Below are 12,678 nucleotides of genomic sequence, written 5' to 3'. Positions count from 1 at the left end.
GTTAAGCTTAAAGTATATATATTTCTATATATATCGCCTCATATTTTACTTTTGTTTCATGAATTTGGGATGTTAAATGCTATGATTTATATTAATTTGAAGTGTTTTTACTTGTAGGAATGATTCGGGAGCAATTGGGGACGAAAAGCACAAGATTTGAGCCAAAACGAACAAAACCGGGAAAATGTGTATTTGGGTGCCACAGGCAGCGCCTGGCGCCACCTGTGGCACTGGAAAAAGAACTGAAAATTGGGCAGCGCCTTGGTGGGCGCCTGGCACCGGGCTGGGCACCGTTGACGTGATTTTTGTCCTATTTTGCCCGGGACTCAATTTATTTACCCCTAGACCTATCCAGCATGTATAAAAGAAAGACTAAGCCTATTTTTGAAGGGAGAGACGCTACTTTGGAGATGAGACGCCACTTTGGAGATGAGACGCCACTTTGGAGATGAGACGCCACTTTGGAGGAAAAATACACACAAGAAACATATGGGAGCAAGAACATCTCAGATTTCTTCATCTTTTCTAATATTTTCAATTATTCAAAACTTATGTAATTGTTTGCTAGTATTATGAGTGGCTAAAAACCTATTGTTCTAGGGTCATGGGTGAAACATGAATGTTGTTGTTTGAGGTTTAATTTAACGAAGTTGATTTTATCATATTGGGTTGTTTATTTAATTCTGTTTTTAATTATTTTGCTGAGTAGCTAACAGTGAGATACTATCTACGAATTTAGAGTTGAACTCGAAAGTGGGAACTCTAGATTGCATATAGAATTAAGCAGAGCAAGTTCTTGAACCTGGGCATCGGGGAACAGATTCGCAATTAGGATAGACATATACCTAATTGCCTTGCTTAATTGAAATACATGAATTATAAATGCATTCTTATTAATCTTAATTCCATAGACATATAGGCATTAAGTTAACTTGAATAGACGAGTAAAGACTCAACAGATTCTTATGAGTAATATCAACCATGTCAATCAACAATCCAGATAAATCAATTAGTTTTCTTAAGCCAAGAACGCAACATGATTGTTAGCTAACCCGTGACCCTGGAATATTCTCTTCTACTGATTGTTACTCAAAATTGTTATTTGTTCGGTTGATCTCTAGTTAATTCATTGCTTGATAGTTTTAGGTAGTAAATTAGTTACTTCTATATTTTGTGAAAAATCTCTTGAATCGATAAGTTAACTGAGTTTGAATGAACGATACTCTACTCATTACTTTATTACTTGACGATCACGTGCACTTGCGTGAGTGTTTTTGGTCGCAACACCCATGCTGGAAAAATGTAGGAACCTCGCCAGGCGATGCTTTTACTGGCCATAAATGTTCATTTTGTCGCATAAGTTGCTTCCATACATACCTAAGTAAACATATCGTTTTCAGATATGTCCCAAAAATTGTGTACACGTCTCTAATTCTATACTTCTTTTTGACCTGTTTCTTAAATGGATACAGTAAATATTGGGGAAGGAGGAGGAATCTAATCGAGAAAATCATACCGCTTGCTCAAATATTTTTTACCAGAGTTATAACTTACTATTGATATGTTTTTTTCTTCATATCTTGGAGATCTTGAAACGAAGTAGTGGAAGTGTTGAGTTGTTGAAATCCTAATTGACCACATTGGACCATGTTATCCACATTGGACCCATGTTACCCCAAAGAACAAAACACATATGAACACATGAAAGTGTGTTCCTTATCTAGACATTTCAACTTGCAATCTGTTTTGTCTCAAATGTTTACTACAAAACTAAGCACTTTTGCCTGCTTCTCATCTTTCATTGAACTATAATTGATCAATGGAACTCTGTGGAAAACAAGGTATCTGGATTATCAGATGGGGTCAATATTAGCCAAAACTAGTCTATTTCCCGTTAGTGATCAATCAAATCATTTATTATGTATATCATAATTAAGCACCGACATTTTGTAATTATATAAGCAGCCTAAGACACTGAAAAAATATGCACTGTTGCATGAATCGGAAATAAGAACTTTTTTTAGTACCAAAAAAGAGAAAATGAAAAACACGTGTCAACCCCAAAAAGCTTTGACAATAAACTGAAGAACTTTGAGTTAGGCTCTACTTGGGAACTTTAGGATCAGCAACAAATTCATGTAATCTTATTAATCTAGTTCGAAATTGATATAAATTTAGCACTTCAACCTAGTAGTTGTTTAATTATATATTTAGGATTCGTTTGGTACAATTGTGGGATATTCTATGGGATTAGTTATCCATCTTTTATATAGAATAACTAAGAGGGTGTTTGGCTAAGCTTATAAGCTGATCAAACTAGCTTATAAGTACTTTTTGGCTTATCTACACATTTGGTAAAGTTAAAAGTGCTTATTAGTAAAAAATAAGCCAAAAGTCAAAAGCTGGTCACCCCAGCTTATGAATTTTTAGCTTATAAACACTTTAAGTTTGATCAAATTTTTTATTATTTTATCCTTAAAACATTCCTTTTAAGAACAAAACTCCTACATCGATACTCATTGCCCCAAATATTTTTTCGTATTTAGGTTTATTTTTTACTGAGAAACTTTTGTCAATTTATTAATTATTATAACTTATGATTATATGCTTATTATAAAATAAATTATATTTATCATAAAAATTATCTTATCTAAGCACAGTTGTATTAAAAATAAAATGACAAATAGAATATTTTGTATTTGAATCGGAATCTAAAATTTTAAAGCAATTACGCCCTTATAAGTGTAAACAATTCTAAGGGGTTTTAAGTCATTTTAACAGAAAAAGAGCTTATCAACACTTTTTTATCAAAAACTGCAACAACTTATTATCAATTTCAGCACTTGTACCCGAACACGTAACTGCTTATTTATTAAATCAGTTTCAGCACTTAAAAGTGCTTTTCAGCACCTAATGCTTATCAGCTACTTCAAATTAGCTAATCCAAACGGGCTCTAATTCCACCATTTTAGTGTAAAAGTTATTCCAGAATTAGCTAATACCCAAACTAAATATGGGATAAAGTTAATCTCAAATTTTATTCCGGGATTATTATCCTTATCCCATATACCAAACAACATGGAGTAACAATTTACTTAAGCCTCTTTCAAATTTGCAAGCCCAAGATTTTATATGTAAGACATTGAACTAAAATACTATTGTAAGATATAACATGTTGGAGAAATTTGATTAGGGAGAATAGGAGTTATCAAAGCTTGAGGTATGTCAAGAATTATGTCTTTAAGATATTTCTCCCACATATTAAAGAATAAAATTAGGCTTATGCCCCCAGATTCAACAGGTTCTTCCAGTTACTAAACTGAGAAAAGAATTATTATCAAAAAATTCAAGAAAGAAACTCAGCGTATATATAGGAGGAGGAAGAAGATTCAGAAAGTTATGTTAGAAAGTATGTCTTTAGCTTTCCAAAGACTATGTTTATATAGGTGTTACTCCAATAACTAGTTTCGAACGGCTAATTATGGTTAGTTTCCAACGGCTAATTACGGTTAGTTTCCAACGGCTAGTTTAACTATTTCAAGATGAGAGAAAGTACAGGAAAATAAAAAGACACTTCCTTTTGAGATACCCACAAATTCCGAACATAACAGACATACCATATTCATGCTCATAAAAGCGAAATAAAAATCAGATCATTTTAGGAAAAACCAATTCTCAATTGATAAGTTTGCTCCATGTTGATTAATTAAAATCAGACTGCCCTTTATAACAGAAATAACATAATAAAAGAGAATGATCATAGATTAAGCATATACCTAATTCACTGATCTTTATTTAACTTTTTTCCATGAAATAATCCTGCTGCAAATTTTAACAATCCCCCATTTCATCTTCTTTCTTCTTTCTCCATTATCAACATCTCTCTCTTTAATCTTCTCCATTGAACCATTGTGAAACCTCACCATTAAAGACCCTTTGATCAGCTTATTCTTAGAAGCAGTAACCTCTTCAATTCTTGATTTTGCCTTTTGAAAAGATTCATAAGTCTCTTTTCTTGATCCACTAAGATATGGTAATGCCATAAGATGCCTATCAATCAAATGGCTGAGAGCTACCAATTCATAGGAGTCATATAAGGGACTCCCACAATCCCATGTCTTCATACCTTCTTCTTCTTTTTCATCTTCTTTCCCTTCATCAAATTCTTCTTCTATTTTGGAGTTTTTATTTGAGAGAGTACCATTATCTGCTGGCATGTTGAACAATTTCTGTTCAGATTCTGTGACAGTTTAAAGCTATGAACCTTGCCACATACTTATTATTTATATGGGAATTACGTAATTTGGATTTGGATTAAGAGTTATTTTTGCTTAACTTGGAGGATTAAATACCTAAATTGCCCAAAATACAGTGCTTTATATTGTGCTTTAAAAGAATAGGTGCACCTATTTACATTAATTTATTATTATGCAACAATGAACTTGCCCGAATCTTAGGTGCTAAATGTTTGTTGTGAAAAATGACAGATCTGCTAATTTTATAATGGATTACTATAATAAAATAGATATGAATGTTTAGATTGTTTCTTTTAGCAACCATATCAGCTAAGTACTAATCTTTGCCTGCGCAGATTGTTGAAGCTTATCCTTTTTACTATTACTGTCACATTTTTTTTGCTTGTTGATCTGCAACACGCCAACACCTATCATTAATTAGTACTTTATTTCACCTTTTTACCTTCCTACCACATCATACTAATCTTTGTTTGGCAGTTTGTTGAAGTTTATCCTTTTGACTATTACTATCTACAGATAATAAAAGAATATCTGGCAAAAGCTTCACCTCGTAAACCTTTAGAACAAAGATCGTCGAGCCACTGACAATTTTCGGGTTCAAAACAAGGAAAATTCCGCGAAAGCCTATTGAGTAAGATTTCTTAACTTATTGATCTTTGGAACATCAGTTATTTGCTTTATTTCAACTTTTTACCTTTGTAACGCGTTATATATCCAACTAGACCAAGAACTCCTTTCCTAAAAATAATTTATTTTTCTTATTATGGTCTTGTTCTCTTAAATACATGGTTGTACATTTACAAAAAGTAGCATGCATGCCTATATATGTAATTCCAATATTAAATACAAATAAATCATATTTTCAGTCTTTCTCAATTTTTATATGAGGTCACACTAAGATATTTAAGTTAAAGTAGACTCCCTACTTATACCTAGCAAAGTTGGCACTAAACTAATAAAAACGGCATAAAGCACTAGCCGCCATGAGGAGATCTACGACTTATAGTGCAAAGGTCCCGCAGCTTGTGTGGAATCACTAGCATCATCGTTCCCTATTTTTTTCTTGGCCTACAATTTATGTGTAGTCTAACTTATGCTCCTATGCCATCATATTTGTCCCAGAAGTGAATCACCCATATGCACCAGCATTTACCTAATAGTTTTATTAAGTACTGGCAATGTTAAAAAACTTTAAATGCCAACTGTAATTTGATAGTTTAGATGTTTCAATGCATTACTGCATAATTAATTATCTCACCCTCTCATAAGAATAAAAAAACACTACAATTTCGAGATAACTAATCCCGCTATTAGTTATACCCGTTATACCACGATTTTATCCCAACGAAACGAGGGATAAACTCATCTCAAATTTAATCCTAGGATTAATTATCCCTTATCTCTCATACCAAACGAGCCCTTAGAGTATATTGGTCCTTGGCTAAGAGTGTAAGGGGTCGTTTGGTATGAGGTATAAGAAGGTATATATGTGATATAAAAATTTAATATCACCTTAATACTCTGTTTGGTTAGCAAACTAGGTATAAGTTATCCCGGTGTTAATTTTAACACCGGGATAACTTATACCTTATAGAGGGTGGGGTAATTAGCATCGGTGTAACTTATACATTCTTCTTAGAAATTATGCAATTGTCATTCTTAATACAACATACCAAACATTGAAAAAACACAATCCCACCATAACTTATCCCGACATAACTTATACCGGCATAAGCGGTACACTTTCCATAGCTAACTTCTTTTGTCAGTCCAAACAATGCATAAGCTTCATTAACCAAAACCAACAACTAAGCTTCATTTTCTTTTCTATAAAAATCTTCAATTTTGTACAATTATTAATGATACATCGCTAAAAGCTAAAATTTAGGTTCAGCATCAACAGAAGGCAGTACTAAAGTAGCTCTTAACAACATCATTACACAGTATTTGCAGCAGTGTGCTATTGTTTGGACCAACACATCTTGGGGTCTTGAACTGGCTAACAGCACCTCCTAATCCAACAAAATGATCTAATATCTTATGGAATGTTCCTCTCTTCACAACTCTAAGCTCAAGTGCTCCAATGGCATTAGCCTTCCTCGAGCCCAGGTAGCCTGCATCGACAAACGATTTATCCAAACAATTGCAGCATTCTTGCAATGTTTCATCACTTGCTTCACCACTGAGTTCCCAGAAAACCACGTAGTGCCCTGGATCAGCTGCAACATTCACGTGGCTCGTGAAATCGACTACCTCTGACTTTTCATCTACTAAGAGCTTAGCTGCTGCTTCCACGGCCAGCTGTAAATCTTTCTCAGTGTTCTTGTCAATATTAATGCTTAGCAAAAGATTTCTGCGGCAAATGAACTGCAGTTCTGGTGTGGCATTGTGGAATCCTTTTATTTTCACAACATCACCAAGTCTGTAACGATACAACCCTGCATATTACATGTAAAAACTTGTTCAAATTTTGGCCAATACTTGAAAAAATCAAGAATTTAAAGCCATGAAAATAGATGAAACTCCTCACTACTTTTCCTTCAAAGTCACACTTCCCTTCTTTAAAGTTAACAGATTAATAAAATTGCTCTCAACGGTAATCACCTACTCTTAGTAGAATACATAAGAGTAAGACAAAAGAAAGACCAAGTAACGTGCATTAATAAATGTATATATATATTACGATTTACAAGTGATGAAGCACCTAAAACAACTAATATTTGAAGGCAGAATGCAGTACCATTTTAAATTTTCTATTCCTTCAACAAGTGTAAAATATTAAGTACTGCTAATTAATTAGCACTTCTCTCATAAACCTGCTTAACAACATTGAGGAAGAGGACGAGAATATGAACGGCACCCACATGCAGGCATGTGGATAAGCACAAATATGTACAGCGAAAGATGAGCAGGGCAGCATACATGTATATAGTTATAAAAAAAAGTTTCTAAAACCATACTTTTATATTAAGCTACCACTTCTCATATAATCATATTTTCCTAAAATAGTTCCAGAAAACGGATACCAAGATTGAGCTACCACTTCTCAAATATATGGAGTATAAAATATCCTACTAAGAACCTACTGTACTATCTTAACTGTATCATGGTGGGCAATAAATAAGTCAGTAAGTGTCAGGCTCTGGACCTATCACTGACCCTATGACTCAATAATGGTATCATGATAACAAAATTATGTATGGATCATAAATTCATAGAAGTCACTGACAAAAAAACTAATTTGATCAAATAGAGATAGTAGGAGGAAGAAAATAGTACCTGCAAAATTGGTGACAACAATTTCATACTCTTCACCAAGTTTAACTTCAGCAAGACCCACTGGTGTAGGCTCAAGGCCGTCTAAATTCCCCCTAAGAGGAATGAATTCAAAATAACCAATATTAGGAAGCACTGCATAAGTAACTAGTTCAGGAGGCAGCTTAGGATTGACATTTGCTCCAATCCATCCTTCAGAAGACCCATAATCTGCACTTTGTAATGGTAGCTCCGCTGCATAGTGCCTCAATTTCTTGAGGTAAGGTTCCATGGACCCCGTCATGATTCCGTATATGTACTTGGCATTTGGAAAGAGCGCAGGAATCAAACCATACCAATTGCTTAATCCCGAACACTTTCTAAAAATGGTATCAGCCTGTTCTGGATCAGGTTTCAGCAATTTCGACATTGCTGATCTCGTGGAAGGGACCGTGATTCGGCTAGACAGGACTCCTTCTCTTATGTCTACAACAAGTTCTTCCCATACTTGTTCGAAAGTTCTAAAAGCTTGGACAATGCTGTGAGCAAATGTAGAGGAGATAACTTGCACTTCGTCTCGAAAAATGAGGCCACACAAAAGATGGCAGTATAAAGATTGGTGAAAATCAGGACCAAATATAACTTCGTCAGGGCTACAACATGGGGTTTGCATTGCCTTCATTGTTTTCTTGAATTGTGCATTACGATATACATTGGTAGTTGCAGTTCCTGCTGCTAAACCTCCCTTTGTCTTGAACTGTTTGCTGCTGTAAATGAACTGCAAAGCTTTCCCATTCCCAATTGGGAATTCTCTGCAAAAATACAAATAATAATTTAAAAAAGGAGAAATGATTAGTCATAACATTAGGCAAAGCAACAAGAAACCAACGAGTACAAATTACTAATTACTAATAAAAGGAACATGGCGTCCTATTTCTCGAACAATTTTCCCTCCTGGTTAGTTACCAGAAAATGTGACAAAAGTTGGGAATATGTCCCCACATACATCATCATGTGAACTTTTACCCTTCAGGATTAAACTCTAATTATCTTTGGTTGTTATTGTTGTTGATTAAACTCGAATTATCAATACTAAGCTCCCGTTGGTCATAGAATTTGGCTTATTTTTTCAAAAAAAAATTGAAAATATTGTTTATTTATGAAATATGATCATGTTTTTGGGAAAAAAAATTCAAAAAATTTCAAGTTCCAAAAAATTGGTTTAGGACAGTTTTTGAGTGAAACTTTTTCTTCCACTCACAAAACTTCAAATTTTTTTCAAATAAAATGTATGTCCAAACACAACTTCAACTTTCAAAATTATTTTTCAACACAACTTCAAAAATACTTTTTTCAAGTTTCAATCAAATCTATATCCAAACGCTAGCTAAGAATAAAGGTAGTACTTCCTTCATTTCAATCTTTGACTCCACACGGAGTTTAAAAAAAAAAGATTTTTAAAACTTATGGTCTTAAAGTATAAAGGGTAAAGCTTTGTGGGGCCAAAAATAGGTAAAATGAAAAGTTTAAAGCTAATTTATTTCCAACTATAAAAATATGCCATTGTTTTTTGGAACAGACCAATAAAGAAAGTGTGTCATATAAATTAAAATGGATCGGAGTATGAGATAACCAATAACAAAAAGTTGTGAATTTTAGAACTCCAGATGGACAGACAAGGTGAAAACCAAAATGAATTCACTTTCAAGAAGATGTAGAAGGGTTGAAAAACATAATTTCCTGAATCAGGCCCACTTTTGCATATAGTACCGAGAAGCAAAAATGGAAAAAGACAACACGTATGACAAATGACACAGCAAAGCATTATTAAGGTAATACACAAAAACTACATTACTTATTCCTAAAGGCAAAAGATGTTTTGTATATCTGCAATGTGGATTCCATCAATTCATCATTGAAAGGTACAAACTTTGGCCTTCCCTGTGTTGTACCCGAACTGCAACAAAAAAAAAAATTCTGTTAAACTTTCTAAAAATTGTCAACTTTATGGCATCCCACCTCCAAGAAAAATCTTTCATGCAAGTACCAAGAATCCTCCTTTCTTTTTTCACAGAGTTGATTGCAACTAACTCAAATCTCTTTATAACAATTTTGTTTGTTCCGATATTTTCTGATTGCTACAGTGAAGTGTTGTTATAGAAGATATATATTATAACGTAACATGAAAATCGGTTCCGAGAAAAATTTGACTTTTATAGTGAATGTCTGTTATACAAGTATGTTGTTATAGAGAGGACGGACGACAGTTTGTGAATAAGGTGCAATATTGGTCCATAAAATGGAGAAAATAGTTAAGATCTGATACCTTAATGAGATGGTTGTAATGGGTTTTCCAGTGAGAACAGGGGAAAGATCCCCATCAGCAATTCTTTGAATGTAAGGCTCTAAATCTTTGTGAGTGACAAGAGGAACACGAGCTGTGAAAGACTCAGCGTCAGTTCTTCCATTTAGACCCCATTGCTGTAGATAAACTGTGCCTCCATTCTCTTTTAGAATCTTTTTAAGAGTCTCTTCTTGAACTTTACCGGCTTCTTTGGTCAACGCTTCAAATTCCTCAATTACTTCTTCTGGATCAAATTTCATATCTGTCTTCTCCACCGTCTTCACTGTCTCTTCCTGTAACAATCAGCAATATTCATAAGCATATATAACATAAATTAAGCTCCTTTAATCCCAAACTAGTAGGGTTGACCACTTCCAAAAGAGAAAAGAAAAACCAATCAAAAAGAAGGAAAGGGCAATTTCAACAGGGTAATATCAATCTATTAGTACTTGTTTAAGATTAATCATGAAGATTAACTTACTGTAAAATAAAGGATGTAACTTGGGGGAGAGAGAAAGAGGTGTAGTATGCGTATAGGATAGAACACAAATAAGTTCAAAGTTGAGCAGGATTGGCCCAGATAAAGGGCATTCTCGTGCACTAAATTATCGGATCACAAAGATTTATTTTATATCGCCTTATCTTATATTTTTACAAGAGATTATTTTCACAGTTCGAACATGTGACCTCATGGTAATAACAACCCATAAGATTGGCCAATATGAAAAGGAGAAAGTTCATGGAAGCTGTTGAAGATTTTTTTTGAATAATATATAGCTCTCCTATATCCCAATCCCATGGACGGAAAATGCCACATCATTGACATTGGTCCACTTGGTCAGCACGTAGAACTTAGTCAAAAAAGACAAAAAAAATTAAAATAAAATAAAATAAGAACACATCAATTTGATGTTCTCATAAAAGTCTCCATGGAATTTCGCAACTACATATCCAAAGACACAAAAAACAAGAAGATACATGTATAAAGGTGAAAAGTTAAGATAAAATGAAATGAAAGCAACTGACTACCCCAACTAACCGTACAACAACAATTAAAATTTCTTCTCAATCTCAAACTAGCTGAAATTGGTTACAAGAATCATCTATATTCGTACTGCTAGACTCAAATTGAACAAAATATGAATATTTCTTTTGTAGCATACATTAATTCCACTAGGAACATATGGAATCATCAGCTACACGTATAATCAGTCACACGACATAAGATCTACATATAAGATTTTCTTTTCGAAATAAGAAGGAAAATTGGAAAGAAAAAAAAAATAGAACCACGAAAATCACACCAACTCCAAAAGCTACTTAAAGAAAGGTCCAGCAAAAGAATTTTCAAAATATGGAAAATATAGAGAAAGGGAAAAAGGGGTTTCAGAATCCAAGAAAAGCCAAAGAAGAATCAAAGAAAGTTTATGACAAATATGAACTATCAAGTCAAAAATCATTGAAAAACAGAAGCGGCTAGCTCTCCGGCCAACAGCTCAAATTCCGACCAAAAAAGGGTCATAACAAACATGAAAAAAGACTCTATCTTTGCCGACAAAAAAAAAAAAGTAAAACAATCTATGGGTATTTCAAAATACAGTACCTGTAATATATGAACAGTGGCTAAAAACGAAAAAAAGGCTGCTCAAATCAGCGGGGAATTTAAAGTAACGGTTTTTCGTTAAGGTATCAATCACTATATGACAAGACGGAAAGGAAAAGTGATTTTGAATTTCGGCACTATCGAGCACTAGAGCTATGAGCAAGAGATAAGCACACAATAACACGACAGTCTATTCTCTTTGTATATTTCCCCTCCTGTTTCCCTCTCTATTCTCTAGGAAATGATGCAAACAATGAGAGAGGAAATGACTTTGTGTAATATGACTGTGTGATGAGGTGTAAGATTATGTACGCTAGGAGAAAATATATATAGATGGAGTAACGAAGAGAAAATGTCCATCAAGGTTCTGGTACTAGTGGTAAGTATTTCGATTTCGAGTTCGAGCTTTGGATATTGAATTGTTTCGGATGAAATATCCCTTCCTCCAGCAATAAAATGGGACTTTGTAACATGAAATCGACTTGGTCAGGACCCAAAAACAAGTAGCATCATATGTAAACCCAAAAACAATGTATATACTCTATAAAAAAATAGTCAATAATGGGGCCGGGAAGTTTTCTATGTTTGCCAATGGATATTCGATAATACCCATGAGTAGTGGAGGATATTGTGCTACAACACTATAAATATTGGTGGGACTTAGGAAGATTTATACTCTTCCTGTTTTAATTTAGATAAGATACTTTGACTCGGCATAAAATTTAAGAAAAAAAGAACTTTTAAAATTTATGATCTTAAAAATTTAAGGGATAAAATCTTAATTTATGCGGCATGACATTTGTGTAGCTATAAAAACTTTTTATTAAGGGTAAAATGAGTAAAAATAAAAGTTTAAAATTTAATTATTTTCAATTGTAGAACTATGTCATTCTTTTTTGAACGGATTACTTAGAAAAGTGTGTCATGTAAATTAAAACATGGGAGTAATATTTTTGGATCTTTCAGTTAAATTAAGTGGTCCTAACTGTTAGGACCAAAATAATCAGGTGTTATGCGGAAGGTAGCAAAGCAAACTTGAACGACGATAAATCAGACAACAAAAGAGAAATATACCAAAAGAGACGCAAACATATATAATGTGGTTCGGTCAACTAGCTCACATCTACGGCGGAAATGAGCAATCCACTATATAAAAAGAGAATACAGAATATCGAGAGAACAACCTCACGAAGAGGCAAACACAAGTGACACACTAACAC

At 33.8% G+C, this 12,678-nt stretch overlaps 1 protein-coding gene across 2 annotated transcripts; it reads right to left on the bottom strand.

Annotated features, from left to right (window-relative positions):
• Positions 1 to 6,047: 6,047 nt before the first annotated feature.
• On the bottom strand, positions 6,048 to 11,855 carry LOC107772988 (jasmonoyl--L-amino acid synthetase JAR4). Of its 2 annotated transcripts, none has more exons than XM_016592448.2 (5): positions 11,459 to 11,855; positions 9,838 to 10,148; positions 9,367 to 9,468; positions 7,536 to 8,323; positions 6,048 to 6,694 (listed from the first exon to the last, which is right to left on the bottom strand). In XM_016592448.2, exons 2-5 carry the CDS (start codon positions 10,113 to 10,115, stop codon positions 6,153 to 6,155), a joined length of 1,710 nt encoding a protein of 569 aa, XP_016447934.1. In that variant the 5' UTR covers positions 10,116 to 10,148; positions 11,459 to 11,855; the 3' UTR covers positions 6,048 to 6,152. The 2 variants fall into 2 exon arrangements, with proteins under 2 accessions (XP_016447934.1, XP_016447929.1); XM_016592443.2 differs by lacking the exon at positions 11,459 to 11,855 and adding an exon at positions 10,337 to 10,589.
• Between the last annotated feature and the right edge of the window lie 823 nt (positions 11,856 to 12,678).

This window comes from Nicotiana tabacum, chromosome 7 (assembly GCF_000715075.1).
Source record: "Nicotiana tabacum cultivar K326 chromosome 7, ASM71507v2, whole genome shotgun sequence".
NCBI lineage: Eukaryota > Viridiplantae > Streptophyta > Magnoliopsida > Solanales > Solanaceae > Nicotiana > Nicotiana tabacum.
Note: the sequence above shows the minus strand (reverse complement) of the source record. Positions and strands in the feature narration are given on the sequence as shown.